This window comes from Microcaecilia unicolor, chromosome 10 (genome assembly GCF_901765095.1).
Source record: "Microcaecilia unicolor chromosome 10, aMicUni1.1, whole genome shotgun sequence".
Taxonomy (NCBI): domain Eukaryota; kingdom Metazoa; phylum Chordata; class Amphibia; order Gymnophiona; family Siphonopidae; genus Microcaecilia; species Microcaecilia unicolor.
Window position 1 is genome coordinate 171,640,029 of NC_044040.1, and position 16,073 is coordinate 171,656,101.

Consider the following 16,073-nt stretch of genomic DNA (forward strand, 5'->3'; position numbering starts at 1 on the left):
CACCAAGAAAATGACCTTCCAGGTCAAATACTTCAGATGGCAGGAATCCAGTGCTCAAAAGGAGCTTTCATCAGCTGGGTGAGAATGACGTTGAGATCCCATAACACTGTAGGAGGTTTGACAGGGGGCTTTGACAAAAGCAAACCTCTCATGAATCAAACAACTAAAGGCTGTCCAGAGATACGCTTACCCTCCACACGATAATGATAAGCACTAATAGCACTAAGAAGAACTCTTACTGAGTTGGTCTTAAGACCAAACTCTGAAAAGTGCAGAAGGTATTCAAGCAGGATCTATGCAGGACAAGAGCGAGGATCTAGGGCCTTGCTGTCACACCAGACGACAAACCTCCTCCATTTAAAAGAGTAACACCTCTTCGTGTTATCTTTCATGGAAGCAAGCAAGACTCGGGAGACACACTCAGAAAGACCCAAGGAGGCGAAATCTACACCCTCAACATCCAGGCCGTGAGAGCCAGAGACTGAAGGTTGGGATGTAGAAGCGCCCCCTCGTTCTGAGTGATGGAAAACACTCCAATCTCCACGGTTCTTCGGAGGACAACTCCAGAAGAAGAGGGAACCAAATCTGACGGGGCCAAAAGGGTGCAATCAGAATCATGGTTCCGCGGTCTTGCCGGAGTTTCAGCAAAGTCTTCCCCACGAGACGTAAAGTGAATGATACATACTTGGAGCAGGTATTCTCCGAGGACAGCAGGCTGATTGTTCTCACGACTGGGTTGACGTCCACGGCAGCCCCCTCCAACCGGAACAAAAACTTTGCGGGCGGTACCGCACGCAGGGTACGCCCACCGCGCATGCGCGGCCGTCTTCCCGCCCGTGCGCGACCATTCCCGCTCAGTTGAATGACAAGCAAAATAATGAGGAAAACGCAACTCCAAAGGGGAGGAGGGAGGGTAGGTGAGAACAATCAGCCTGCTGTCCTCGGAGAACACCTGCTACAGGGTATGTATCATTCACTTTCTCCGAGGACAAGAAGGCTGCTTGTTCTCACGACTGGGGTATCCCTAGCTCTCAGGCTCACTCAAAACAAGAACCCAGGTCAATTTAACCGCGCAACGGCGAGGGCATAACAGAAATTGACCTACGAAGAACAACTAACAGAGTGCAGCCTGACCAGAATAAATTCGGGTCCTGGAGGGTGGAGTTGGATTCAAACCCCAAACAGATTCTGCAGCACCGACTGCCGCGTCGGGTATCCTGCTGGAGGCAGTAATGTGATGTGAATGTGTGGACAGATGACCACGTCGCAGCCTTGCAAATCTCTTCAATAGTGTCTGACTTCAAGTGGGCCACTGACGCTGCCATGGCTCTAACACTATGAGCCATGACATGACCCTCAAGAGTCAGCCCAGCCTGGGCGTAAGTGAAGGAAATGCAATCTGCTAGCCAATTGGAGATGGTGCGTTTCCCGACAGCGACCCCCTTCCTATTTGGGTCGAAAGAAACAAACAATTGGGCGGACTGTCTATGGGGCTCCAGATAGAAGGCCAACGCTCGCTTGCAGTCCAATGTGTGCAACTGACGTTCAGCAGGGCGGGTATGTGGTCTGGGAAAGAATGTTGGCAAGACAATTGACTGGTTAAGATGGAACTCCGACACCACCTTTGGCAGAAACTTAGGGTGAGTGCGGAGGACTACTCTGTTATGATGAAATTTGGTATACGGCGCATGAGCTACCAGGGCTTGCAGCTCACTGACTCTACGAGCTGAAGTAACTGCCACCAAGAAAATGACCTTCCAGATCAAGTACTTCAGATGGCATGAATTCAGTGGCTCAAAAGGAGGTTTCATCAGCTGGGTGAGGACGACGTTGAGATCGCATGACACTGCAGGAGGCTTGACAGGGGGCCTTGACAAAAGCAAGCCTCTCATGAATCGAACTACTAAAGGCTCTCCAGAGATGGCTTTACCCTCTACACGATGATGGTAAGCACTAATCGCACTAAGGTGGTTCCTTACTGAGTTGGTCTTGAGACCAGACTCTGATAAGTGCAGAAGGTATTCAAGCAGGTTCTGTGCAGGGCAAGAACGAGGTTCTAGGGCCTTGCTCTCACACCAGATGACAAACCTCCTCCGCTTGAAAAAGTAACTCTTTTTAGTGGAATCCTTTCTAAAGGCAAGACACGGGAGACACCCTCAGACAAACCCAACGAAGCAAAATCTACGCCCTCAACATCCAGGCCGTGAGAGCCAGAGACTGAAGGTTGGGGTGCAGAAGCGCTCCGTTGTTCTGCGAAATGAGAGTCGGAAAACACTCCAATCTCCACGGTTCTTCGGAGGACAACTCCAGAAGTAGAGGGAACCAGATCTGACAGGGCCAAAAAGGCGCTATCAGAATCATGGTGCTGTGGTCTTGATTGAGCTTCAAGTAAGGTCTTCCCCACCAAAGGTATGGGAGGATAAGCATACAGGAGGCCGGTCCCCCAATGGAGGAGAAAGGCATCCGACGCCAGTCTGCCGTGTACCTGTAGTCTGGAACAGAACAGAGGCAGCTTGTGGTTGGTCTGAGAGGCGAAAAGGTCCACCGAGGGAGTGCCCCACTCTCGGAAGATCTTGCGTACCACTCTGGAATGGAGCGACCACTCGTGCGGTTGCATGACTCTGCTCAGTCTGTCGGCCAGACTGTTTACGCCTGCCAGGTATGTGGCTTAGAGAAGCATGCCAAACTGGCAGGCCCAACGCCACATCCCGACGGCTTCCTGACACAAGGGGTGAGATCTGGTGCCCCCCTGCTTGTTGATGTAATACATTGCAACCTGATTGTCTGTCCGAATTTGGATGATTTGGTAGGACAGCCGATCTCTGAAGGCCTTCAGTGCGTTCCAGACCGCTCAGAGCTCCAGGAGGTTGATCTGAAGATCCTGTTCCTGGAGGGACCACAGTCCCTGGGTATGAAGCCCATTGACATGAGCTCCCCACCGCAGGCGAGATGCATCCGTCGTCAGCACCTTCGTGGGCTGCAGAATTTGGAATGGACGTCCCAGGGTCAAATTGGTCCGAAGTGTCCACCAGTGCAGCGAATTGCGGCAACTGAGGGACAGGCGGATGACATCTTCTAGATTCCCGGTGGCTTGGCACCAATGGGAAGCTAGGGTCCATTGAGCAGATCTCATGTGAAGACGAGCCATGAGAGTCACATGAACTGTAGAGGCCATATGACCCAGGAGTCTCAACATCTGCCGAGCTGTGACCTGCTGAGACGCTCTGGTCTGGGAAGCGAGGGACAGGAGGTTGTGGGCCCTCGCTTCGGGAAGGAAGGCCTGAGCCGTCTGTGAATTCAGCAGAGCTCCTATGAATTCCAGAGATTGGACTGGCTGGAGATGGGACTTTGGGTAATTTATCACAAACCCCAGCAGATCCAGGAGGTGAATAGTGCACTGCATGGACCGGAGAGCCCCTGCCTCTGAGGTGTTCTTGACCAGCCGATCGTCGAGATACGGAAACACGAGCACTCCCAGCTTGCGTAGATACGCCGCAACCACCACGAGGCACTTCGTGAACACCCGTGGGGCAGAGGCGAGCCCAAAGGGCAGCACACAATACTGAAAGTGCCGTGTCCCCAGGCGGAATCTGAGATACTGCCTGTGGGCTGGCAGTATCGGGATGTGAGTGTAAGCGTCTTTTAAATCCAGGGAACATAGCCAATCGTTTTTCTGAATCATTGGTAGAAGGGTGCCCAGGGAAAACATCCTGAACTTTTCTTTGACCAGGTATTTGTTCAGGCCTCTCAGGTCTAGGATGGGACGCATCCCCCTGTTTTCTTTTCCACAAGGAAGTACCTGGAATAGAATCCCTGCCCTTCCTGCCCGGGTGGTACGGGCTCGACCGCATTGGCGCTGAGAAGGGCGGAGAGTTCCTCTGCAAGTACCTGCTGGTGATGGGCTGAAGGATTGGGCTCCCGGCGGGCAATTTGGTGGAGTGGACGCCAAATTCAGGGTGTATCTGCACCGCACTATTTGGAAAACCCACTGGTCGGAGGTTATCAGAGGCCACCTTTGGTGAAAAACTATCAACCTCCCCCCGACCGGGAGGTCGTCCGGTACAGACACACTGATGGCGGCTATGTTCCCATGGATCCAGTCAAAAACCCGTCCCCGGCTTTTGCTGTGGAGGCGCCGGGGGCTGCTTAGGCGCACGCTATTGACGGGAACGAGCGCGCTGGGACTGTCCCTGTGCCTGAGGAGGCCTTCGGGCCAGCTGGGTGTACCTACGCTTGTTGTAGGCGTAGGGCGCAGCCTGCCTGGCCCGGGAAAAACGTCCACCTGCTGAAGGCGCCCGGTGGGAGAGCTTGTCGAGAGCGGTTTCCCGCTAGTGTAGTTGGTCCACCAACTGCTCGACCTTCTCGCCGAAAATATTATTCCCCCGGCAAGGGACATCCACCAGCCGTTGCTGGGTGCGGTTGTCCAGGTCAGAGGCACGCAGCCATGAGAGTCTGCGCATCACTATACCTTGGGCCGCAGCTCGAGATGCCACATCACAGGTGTCATAGTTACCCCTGGACAGGAACTTTCTGCACGCCTTCAGCTGCCTGACCACCTCCTGAAAGGGCCTGGACTGCTCCGTATGACTGAATGCGGGTCACGAGCATGGAAGATTGGTAGGCCTTCCTCCCAAACGAGTCCAGAGTGCGAGACTCCCGCCCCGGGGGCGCCGAGGCGGTATACCTCGAACTCTGTGCTCTCTTGAGAGCAGAGTCCACGACCGCTGAGTCATGAGGCAATTGAGGCCGCATCAACTATGGGTCAGAGTGGATCCTGTATTGGGACCGCTTTCTCGGGGATGGTGGGGTTAGATAATGACTTCAGCCAGTTCCGAAGCAGTGTCTCTTTGAGGACATTGTGCAACGGCACCGTGGAAGACTCTCTAGGTGGTGATGGATAGTCGAGGACTTCGAGCATCTCAGCCCTCGGCTCATCCACAGAGACCACGGGAAAGGGAATGCATATAGACATATCCCTGACGAAGGAGGCAAAGGAGAGGCTCTCAGGGGGTGAGAGCTTCCTCTCTGGTGAAGGAGTGGGGTCGGAGGGAAGGCCCACAGACTCCTCTGAGGAGAAATATCTGGGGTCCTCCTCCTCCCCCCACGAGGCTTCTTCCTCGGTGTCGGACATGAGCTCTTGCAGCTCAGACCTCAACTGAGCCCGTCTCGACTGCGAGGAACCAAGTCCCCGGTGATGGCGTCGAGCGGTGGACTCCCGCGCTGGCGAGGATGAAGCTCCCTCCATCGACGGGGACTCCACCTGCGTGGCGGTTGAGACCGGTACCGCAAGCGGCGTCGGCGGCATCGGGCTAGAGCACACCGGCGCCTCCATCAACGGCGCCGGGGGCGCAAGCACCCCCAGTGCCGGCAAGCCTGGCGCATCAGCCCTTCCAGAATCCGCAGAAGGATGGCTCGGAGGCACTCGTCAAGGCCTGCTGTCGGGAAAGGCAGGGGGGCCGGTGTAGGTGTCAGTGCCGGAAGCTGCTCGGGTCCAGGAGACGGTACCGAAGCACCCACGGACTGACGCAGCGACACCTCTTCAACCGAGGGGGAACGCTCCTCTCGGCACTGCCGCTTCCTCGGCGTCGAATCCTCTCTCGAGGCGCCGGAGCTGTTAGTCCCGTGCGTCGTGGGCGACCGATGACGGTGTTTTTTGGTTTTCTTTCAGTGCCCGTCATCAGCGCTCGGCGGCAGAGATGACGAGGAAGTAGAACCCCCCCGGCCTCGAGGGATCGGGTCTGACAGGGTTCGGTCCCGATGGCCCTGGGTAGAGGGAGCGGCCGGGGCTGATTGCCCACGTGGCTGCTCACCCCTGCCGGCAGGCCAATGGTACCTGCATTCCTGGCGTCGGTGCCATCGTCGGTGCCGATTTTGTCGACATCGGTACCGAAGATCCGGCCGTCGACACCGATGACGTTAAGGGGCCGGCGCAAGTTCCAAAAAGACGGTCCCGAAGAACTTGCCTCGCCACCTTTGCCCGCTTCCGCAAGCCGAGACACAAGGTGCACGTCTTGGTATTATGCTCCGGCCCAAGGCACTGGAGGCACCAAGCGTGGGTATCGGTTTGCGAGATCTGCCAGCCGCACCGACCACACTTCTTGAATCCGCTCGGGAACTTCGAGGACATCGACGGAAAAATCGCGTCGGCGAAATCAAAGTCGTCGATGGTGGCGGTGAAAAGCACACCCGAAAAAAATAAAACGACCGCGTGGCCACAAGGCCGCAACGAGGCGCCCCCGCGGCTAAAGACGACGAGGGGACAAACCTTTTTTTTTTTTTTTTTACAGAAGAAAGGAAAGAAGCGCGAACGTGTACGAAAAGAGAAAAACTTGCGGCTAGGCCGCGATCCGGTTTCCGGGGCTGACAGAGAGAGAGAGAGACGATAACACGTCTCTCTCCAGCGCGGAATCGAAAAAAACTGAGCAGGAACGGTCACGCACGGGCGGGAAGATGGCCGCGCATGCGCGGTGGGCGTACCCTGCGTGCGGGACCGCCCGCAAAGTTTTTGTTCCGGTTGGAGGGGGCTGCCATGGATGTCAACCCAGTCGTGAGAACAAGCAGCCTGCTTGTCCTCGGAGAAGGGAGGATACGCATACAGGTGACCTGACCCCCAATGTAGGAGAAAGGCATCTGAGGCTAGCCTGTCGTAGGCCTGAAGTCTGGAACAGAACTGAGGGACCTTGTGATTGATCTGAGTGGCAAAAAGATCCACTGAGGGGGTGCCCCACGCTCGGAAGATCTTGCAGACAAGATCTTGTTGAGAGACCACTCGTGAGGTTGCATTATCATGCTCAACCTGTCGGCCAGACTGTTGTTTACGCCCGCCAGATACGTGGCCTGGAGAAACATGCCGTGATGGCAAGCCCAAAGCCGTATCTGGACGGCTTCCCGACACAGGAGGCGAGATCCGGTGCCCCCCTGCTTGTTGATGTAATAAATCGCAACCTGATTGTCTGAATTTGGATGATATGATTGGACTGCCGATCTCTGAAAGCCTTTAGAGTGTTCCAGACCACTCGCAACTCCAGGAGATTGATCTGAAGACCTGATTCCTGAAGGGACCAAGCTCCCTGAGTGTGGAGCCAATCTACATGAGCTCCCCACCCTAGGAGAGATGCATCCGTAGTCAGCACTTTTTGCGGCTGAGGAATTTGGAAGGGACGTCCCAAGTTCAAATTGGAACGAATTGTCCACCACAGCAGGGAATTGTGAAAAACGGTGGACAACTGGACTGCATCCTCTAGATTCCCAGCAGCTTGATACCACTGGGAAGCCAAGGTCCATTGAGCTGATCTCATGTGAAGACGGGCCATGGGAGTTACATGAACTGTGGAGGCCATATGGCCCAGAAGTCTCAACATCTGCCGAGCTGTGATCTGCTGAGACGCTCTGGCCAAGGAAACAAGGGACAGAAGGTTGTCCGCCCTTGCCTCGGGAAGATAGGCCCGAGCTGTCTGAGAGTCCAGCAGAGCTCCTATGAATTCTAGTTGTTGAACTGGAAGGAGATGGAACTTTGGGTAATTTAAAACAAACCCGAGTAGTTCCAGGAGTTTGAGAGTCATCTGCATGGACTGTAGAGCACCTGCCTCCCAGGTGTTCTTCACCAGCTAATCGTAGCGATAAGGGAACACATGCACTCCCAGCCTGCATAGCGATGCTGCAACGACTGCCAGGCATTTGGTGAACACTCGGGGCGCAGAGGCGAGCCCAAAGGGCAGCACACAATACTGAAAGTGCTGTGTTCCCAGACAGCTGGCAGTATCAGGATGTGTGTATAAGCATCCTTCAAGTCCAGGGAGCATAGCTAGTCGTTTTTCTGAATCATGGGAAGAAGGGTGCCCAGGGAAAGCATCCTGAACTTTTCTCGAATCAGATATTTGTCCACGTCTTTTGCAAAAGTACCTGGAATAGAATCCCAGCCCTTCTTGCCCCGGTGGCATGGGCTCTAAGAAAAGTGGAGAGTTCCTCTGCAAGTACCTGCCTGTGCTGGAAGCTGAAAGACTGAGCTCCTGGTGGGCAATTTGGAGGTTTGGAGATCAAATTGAGGGAGTATCCCCGCCGGATTATTTGAAGAACCCACCGATCGGAGGTTATGAGAGCCCACCTTTGGTTAAAAAATTTTAACCTCCCCCCGACCGGTAGATCGTCTGGCACGGACACTTTTATTGCAGCTATGCTCGCCTGGAGCCAGTCAAAAGCCCATCCCTTGCTTTTGCTGGGGAGCTGCAAGGGCCTGCTTTGGCGCACGCTGTTGACGTGAACGAGCGCGCTGGGGGTGAGCCTGAGCAGGCTGACGGGAAAGTGGATTGTACGTACACTTATTGTAAGCATAGGGAGCATTCCTCCTTCCCCCATAAAAACGTCTACTTGATGAGGTAGATGCTGAAGGCGCCCGGTGGGAGAGTTTGTCGAATGCGGTTTCCCGCTGGTGGAGCTGCTCTACCACCTGTTCGACTTTCTCGCCGAAAATATTATCCCCCCGGCAAGGAACATCCGCAAGCCGTTGCTGGACCCGATTGTCGAGGTCAGAGGCATGCAGCCATTAGAGTCTGCGCATCACTATACCCTGAGCAGTGGCTCTGGACGCCACATCAAAAGAATCTTAAGTACCCCTGGACAGGAATTTATGACACGCCTTCAGCTGCCTGACTACCTCCTGAAAAGGCCTGGCCTGCTCCGAAGGGAGCTGATCGACGAAGTCCGCCAGTTGCTTCACATTGTTCCGCAAGTGAATGCTCGTGTAAAGCTGGTAGGACTGGATTTTGGAGATGAGCATAGCTGACTGGTAGGCCTTCCTCCCAAAAGAGTCCAAAGTCCAAGCCTCCCATCCCGGGGGTGCCAAAGCAAAATCTCTCGTACTTTTGGCTCTCTTGAGAGCGGAATCCACAACCCCCGAGTCATGAGGCAACTGGGCCCTCATCAACTCCGGGTCCCCATGAATCTGATACTGGGACTCAACCTTCTTAGGAATGGTGGGGTTAGATAATGGTTTCATCCAGTTCCTTAACAATGTCTGTTTGAGAAAATTATGTAGAAGAACAATGGATGACTCCTTAGGTGGCGAAGGATAGTCCAGGACCTCGAACGTCTCGGCCCTGGGCTCATCCTCAGTTACCACTGGGAAGGGAATGGCCGTTGACATTTCCCGGACAAAGGACGAGAAAGACAAACTCTCCGGGGGAGAAAGCTTTCTCTCTAGCGAAGGAGTAGGGTCAGAGGGAAGGCCACAAGACTCCTCAGAAGAGGTCTTCCTCTGCCTCCCACGAGGCCTCTCCTTCGGTATCGGACAGGAGTTCTCTGACTGCAGTCCGAAGCTGAGCCCGGCTCGACGCCGAGGAGCTATGTCCTTGATGGCGATGCCGAGAAGTTGACTCCCGTGCCGGCGGCGATGAAGCTCCCTCCATTGATGTCAACAGAGAGTCAACTCGGGTGGCAGCCGAGGCCGATGCCGCAAGCGGCACCGACGTCAAAGGCCTCACCACAGGCGGGGAGCCAGCTGCCGCATCTATCGACGGTACCGACGGCGCAAGCACCCCCGGTACCAGAACAGATGGTTGAAGCAGCCCTTCCATGATCCCTGGAAGAATGGCTTGGAGGCGCTCGTCAAGAGAGTCTGTCGAGAAAAGCTGTGGAATCGATGCAGGAGTCGAGGCCAGAATCTGCCGAGGAGGAGAAGGCGGTACCGGGCTGTCTGGAGACAGGCGCACCGACACCTCTTGTATGGAGGGTGAGCGGTCCTCCCAGCATCGGCGCTTCACGGGTGCCGATTCCCTCGACGCCCCGGAGCTCTCGGTACCGTGACGAGAAGGGGACCGATAACTGTGCTTCTTTGCCTTCGCTCGGGGCACATCACCTCCACATGCCTCCTCAGGGTCGGGTCTGAAAGGGGTCGGTACCGATGGACCTGTACTGCAGGAGCCCTCGAGGTAGGTGGAGACCCATTCGATGGTTCACTGCCAGCATTTGATGGTCTCTGGACAGCCATTACCTGCACTCCTGAGGTCGATGCACTCTCCGGTGCAGACATCGACACTGCCGACCTCGGTGCCGAAGTACCAGACAAAGCTCCAAACAGGTGTTCCTGTTGAGCTTGTCTCAACGCTTGTGTCCGCTTTTTAAGGCTAAGACACAACTTACAGGTGTCTGGGCGATGGTCGGGCCCAAGGCACGGGATACACCATGCGTGTGGGTCGGTGCCTGAGATTGCCCGGTTGCACCTTGATGTCATCGACGGAAAAATAGTGGCGGCAAAATCAAAATTTGCGATGGTGCCAAAGGAAGGGCACAAAAAAGGGAAGAAAACTCATACGGGCGACCAAAATGGTCGCACATGAAGACGAAAGGAAACTTACTTGAGGCTAAACTAAGAAAAATAAGGAAACTTTTTTTTTTAAAGAAAAAACGGAAGAGCTCGAACGCGAGCACAAAACGAAGAAGATAATCGGCGAAAGCTGGCTAAATTGAAGGATCTTCTTTTCTGGGGCAACAGAACCACTGTAAACAGCCGCTCTTGACTGCGGAAAAAAGAAGACTGAAGTGGGACTCTCACGCGATGGGCGGGAAGATGGCCGCGCATGCGCGGTGCGCGCACTCGAAGGGTTTAGCAACCTTTGTTGCTAGGAAGATTTTCCGGACCTGGGGCTGCAATGGACATCACCCATATGTGAGAACAAGCAGCCTGCTTGTCCTCGGAGAATAATTTTTCCCTGCAGCTAGCAATACACTTTTCTGATCCTACTGCCTTGTTGCAATCCCTCCAGCTGCCATAAACATGCACTATATTCCTTGGAATTTAAAGGTATAGGTAAATTTTGTCTCTGAACTTCATCAATGTATTAAAGTATAAACTCCATCAGGCCTCCCATCCATGTGAATTTAACAGGTATAGTCAAAACAGTGGCTTTGTCACTAGTAAACTCAGTCAATTAGAGCTCAAGATAGCAATTTCAGTGTGAATTGGAAATCAGCTAAAATATGTCAACTTTGTCTTAATATATTAATGAAATACACACTGTTTAGTTTGTAGTATGCAAAAAATCAGCACTTTAGTGGTCTTACATGTGATTTGTCCTTTTCCAGTCTTTTCTTCTGTCTGACAATGTCTTCAAGATGATACACAGACTTTGCTACTACAGGATCAATGTTAAGCAAGTCATGAGAAGCTAGAGAGGATTCTTGTCGCAGCATCCATTTGTAAAACGGAAGGCCAAGAGGAAGGTCTACCTATAAAGCAAGTAACTTTCTTGAATAAGAATATGAAAATTACTGAAACTATAATTTCCATGCTACTTATTTATAAAAGCTTATGTACTGTCAATATAATAAAAATCACTTAGGTGGTTTAATGAGATAGGAAAGAGAAATTTTCAACCCCTATCAGTTAGGCTTCTTGCACCATGCCACACCATAACTTGCAGTTATCAAGTGATACAGTTTGAGGAGGTACCTTTACAGTGAAACTAGGAAATGCTAATGAGGTTAGGGCTCTTCAGCTTGGAAAAGAGACAGCTGAAGGGAGATATGATTGAGGTCTATAAAATCCTCAGTGGTGTAGAATGAGTAGAAGTGAATTGATATTTTACTCTTTCAAAAGGAACAAAGACTATGGGACACTCAATGAAGTTACAAGAAAAATACTTTTAAAACAAAGGAGAAAATATTTTTTCACTCACTGAATAGTTAAGCTGTGGAACTCTTTGCCGGAGGACGTAGTAATAGTGGTTAGCGTATCTGGGGTTAAAAAAAAGGTTTGGACAAGTTCCTGGAGAAAAAGTCCAGTCTGCTATTGAGACAGACATGGGGGAAGCCTCTGCTTACCCTGGGATTGATAGCATGGAATGTTTCTATTATTTGGCTTTCTGCCAGGTACTTGTGACCTGGATTGGCCACTGATGGAATCAGGATACTGGACTAGATGGACCACTGGTCTGATCCAGTATGGCTATTCTTATAACAGAAATGAAAAGTCGGCACTATGAATGCACACCTCTGCAGGACTACTGCTCATGAATCCAATTCCGAACATGAAACTAATTAAAGCTGGTGAACCTTAATCAGGGGTCTTAAATGTTGATCCTTGAGAACTGAAAACCAGCTGAGTTTCCAGAACATCCCTAAGAATAAGAAAGAAATCTGCCTATAATGAGGGTATATAATTTGTCCCAATACCCTAGACCTAAATGACCATATATGATTCTTACCAATCTGAAATCCATGATGGCCTTAGCCATTAGCTTGCCCAGAAAGCGAAACTTCATTTTAACTTTTGCAATGTGAGCTGGTTTAGCAGTTCTACCAAAAGGAAGAGCAAACAATCCTTGGAGACTGTGAATGTACTTGGTCCCTTCTTGGCTCCCTGTTGGAAACAAACTTATATAAGCAGGTTGTCTAATGTCAACATGGATCTTCTGTAAATGGACATTTTCACTATATTACTACAAAAGACTAAATCACTGCACAGACTATATAAAAGCTTCTTAACCTAAATCAGCAGTTCCAAATCTATGAGTCAGGACCCAAAAATGGGGTCAGATCAGTGGATGCGGTAACAGAAAGAGGGTTTCTCACCTTCACCTTAGACATCCACTGTGACCTATTTTTAATAGCGGCAGTCAACATGGGGTGCAAGTCCTGTGTAGGCTTCCTGTTAGACTGGATCTGTAAAAGCATATTGATACAAAGAGCTCTGTACTGACTGCTGCTACCACCACCAGTGCTGGAGCTGCCCTGTTTTGGATAAGTGGGGTGAGAAGCAGGAAAGGGATAAGGTAGGAGAGGGGACTGTAGGTCTGTAATTGTGTATTTTCATCATCATCATCTGGGGTCAGGGTGTTAAAACGGGGTTATACTGAATAAAAGTTTGGGAAGCACTAACCTAAACCTTTACACATGCACAAATGCCCTGTTTCTAAGCAGAGAAAAGGAGAATTCCAGCTCCCTCACTGCAAAAAGCTAGGATGTAAATGCACATTTATATTCATTCAATACAACATGACTCAGGCTTCTTTCAATATTCAAGAAAATTAGAAAAAGCTATTTGGATAAAAAGCTCTTAAAATACAGAATTTAGATATAGAAGTGCATTGGTGTATGACTAGGTACTGATGTGCACAGATCAAAAAGTATAAAATGTACGCTAGACCATTATTTGGATTACAGTGCCTCATCGAGATGTATAGGTATACATCTCGATGAGGCACTCTAATCCAAGGCAGAGGTATAACTATCATCATTTTAAACTAATAAGAATATAAACATAAACACTAACATCGTGAACTGAAAATATACTAGGTAATAGTACGCCAATATAAAATCATTTTAGGCAAAAGTGTGTACATGGCAATTTGCAAATAGGAAAGCATGAATGTTTGGAAAGAAAAGATATAGGGCCCTGTTTACTAAACTATGTTATAGGCGTGTTACACACATTAACCATGTATGCACCATAGTAAACAGGGCCCACAATGTGAAATAATTCACAAGTCAACAGTCCTCAAATGAGAGAAAAAAAATTCAAATTACCTTTTGGATTGGAAAGCGTAATTTCCTCTCCTCTCCAGAGACCCAAATCTGCTCTTTGTAGTTCCTGAGATACAAGTGCATAAAACTCCAGTGTAGGTCCCAGACCTGTTCCAACCTTCAGACAGAAATAAAAATCACAAATCATTCATAGGGTGAAACTCCAAATACAGATACCTGTGTGTATACAGTGCACACGACTGTAAAGCTTCAGACCACCAAATTTCTATATGCTCAAACTTGTGGACTACTCTTGGACAAATATGAATCTAGCCAGATTTTCACAGAAATATGCATAACAGTGTTCTGCATGAAAGGGTCCTTTTTCAAAGCTGAGATAAGCACTAGCGCATACTTACCACAGCTTGAAAGGGCTTACACCGTGGGCACACTCAGGCGTTCTGGCGTAATTTCTGGGCTAGAACTACCCACTAAAAAATACTTTCTATTTTTCCAGTGGAGGGGGCGTGTGTCTGCAGTAATCAGCACAGCTACACTGCCATACACTGATTAGCACATTTAGCCCTTGCCACCTACAAAATAGTTGGTGGTAAGGGTAATCTTTTTTAAAGTGCACGGCCATTAATACAAAAATCGGCCATTTTACTGTTGCACAAAAAATGGCCTTAAGAGCACGGGAAAACCCACATAAGGGCATGCTAAAGCCACTTTTTAGTACTGCTTTGTAAAAGGGCCCTTATATGTGGTAAAAGGCCAAAAACAGCCAGTCCGACCTTCTCAGTAAATAAATCCAACTTAAAAATGTCATATAGCATTTGGTGTTCATGTCTAGCTCATTACTATATTAAGCTATACACGTTATATAAAAATGCATAGATAGAATGTAAAATTAAGTGGTTTACATTATGCATAAAGTCACAAGTTGCTTTAAGAAGGCCTATTTTATAAAGGCAAACCACCTAATTAAATCTTTCACTATTCGGATCATTTTCAATTCAATGACAACGCTTTCTTATGTTACTATTTTATAAGTCAAGATAGGCACCTATATACCTTTATTAGATAGGCTACTACAAGGAACCGCAGCAACCCAGCAGCACAAAAGTGCACAAATTTGTACATGCTCTGAAGGTGTCAAGTACTTTCTCCATGGATAGCGAGAATCTCCACAGCCACAAAGTGATGGCACCAGATCGGAAAAGAGGCGACGCAGGGTCTAACACTTCTAGATCAAAAGCATTAAAATCACATTAAATACAACATATGTTATATTGGGTAATGCTATGAAAATGTCTAGCCTGTGCTGCCTTGGAGGAGGGAAATCTCCTAAAACGACAGTATCACCCTGGTGAAGTTGGGAGTAATCCTGTAGCCAGGACCAGCCCACCAGGGGATGCAATATCCTCTCACACCGAGGATGTCTCTCCAGGAGCTTCTGCCCAGAAGGGAAGGGTTAGGACGGCTATTGTAGTTGGTAGTTCAATTATTAGGCAGGTAGATAGCCGGGTGACTGGTGGATATGGGGATCGCCAGGTCACTTGCCTGCCTGGTGTGAAGTTGGTGGACCTCACGCATCACCTATATAGGATTTTAGATAGTGTTGGTTGGGGGAGGGGGGGAGAAGACCCAGCTGTCTTGGTACATGTAAGTACCGATGACATAGAAAAATGTGGGAGGGAGGTTCAGGAAGTCAAATTTAGGCTCAAAGGTAGAAAGCTGAAATCCAGATACAGCGAATAATACATACCTGTAGCAGGTGTTCTTCGAGGACAGCAGGCTGATTGTTCTCACGACTGGGTTGACGTCCACGGCAGCCCCCACCAACCGGAAGAAAAACTTCGCGGGCGGTCCCGCACGCAGGGCACGGCCACTGCGCATGCGTGGCCGTCTTCCCGCTCGTGCGTGACCATTCCCGCTCAGTTGAATGACAAGCAAAGGAATGAGTAAACACAACTCCAAAGGGGAGGAGGGAGGGTAGGTGAGAACAATCAGCCTGCTGTCCTTGGAGAACACCTGCTACAGGTATGTATCATTTGCTTTCTCAGAGGACAAGCAGGCTGCTTGTTCTCACGACTGGGGTATCCCTAGCTCTCAGGCTCACTCAAAACAAGAAACCAGGTCAATTGAACCTCGCAATGGCAAGGGCATAACAGAAATTGACCTACGAAGAACAACTAACTGAGAGTGTAGCCTGACCAGAATAAAATCGGGTCCTGGAGGGTGGAGTTGGATTCAAACCCCAAACAGATTCTGCAGCACCGACTGCCCGAACCGACTGTCGCGTCGGGTATCCTGCTGGAGGCAGTAATGTGATGTGAATGTGAGGACCGATGACCACGTCACAGCCTTGCAAATCTCTTCAATAGTGGCCGACTTCAAGTGGACCAACGACGCAGCCATGGCTCTAACACTATGAGCCGTGACATCACCCTAAAGAGCCTGCCCAGCCTGGGCGTAAGTGAAGGAAATGCAATCTGCTAGCCAATTGGAAATGGTGCATTTCCCGACAGCGACCCCCTTCCTATTGGGGTCAAAAGAAATAAACAATTGGGCGGACTGTCTGTGGGGCTGTCTCCGCTCCAGATAGAAGGCCA

At 50.4% G+C, this 16,073-nt stretch overlaps 1 protein-coding gene across 1 annotated transcript in view; it reads right to left on the reverse strand.

The window, feature by feature from the left end:
- Positions 1 to 16,073, reverse strand: part of TRIP12 (thyroid hormone receptor interactor 12) — a 470,187-nt gene that overhangs the window by 50,618 nt on the left and 403,496 nt on the right. The window contains 3 exon segments of the mRNA XM_030216098.1: positions 11,059 to 11,223; positions 12,201 to 12,355; positions 13,522 to 13,636. Of these exon segments, the coding sequence (XP_030071958.1) occupies positions 11,059 to 11,223; positions 12,201 to 12,355; positions 13,522 to 13,636 (435 nt within the window).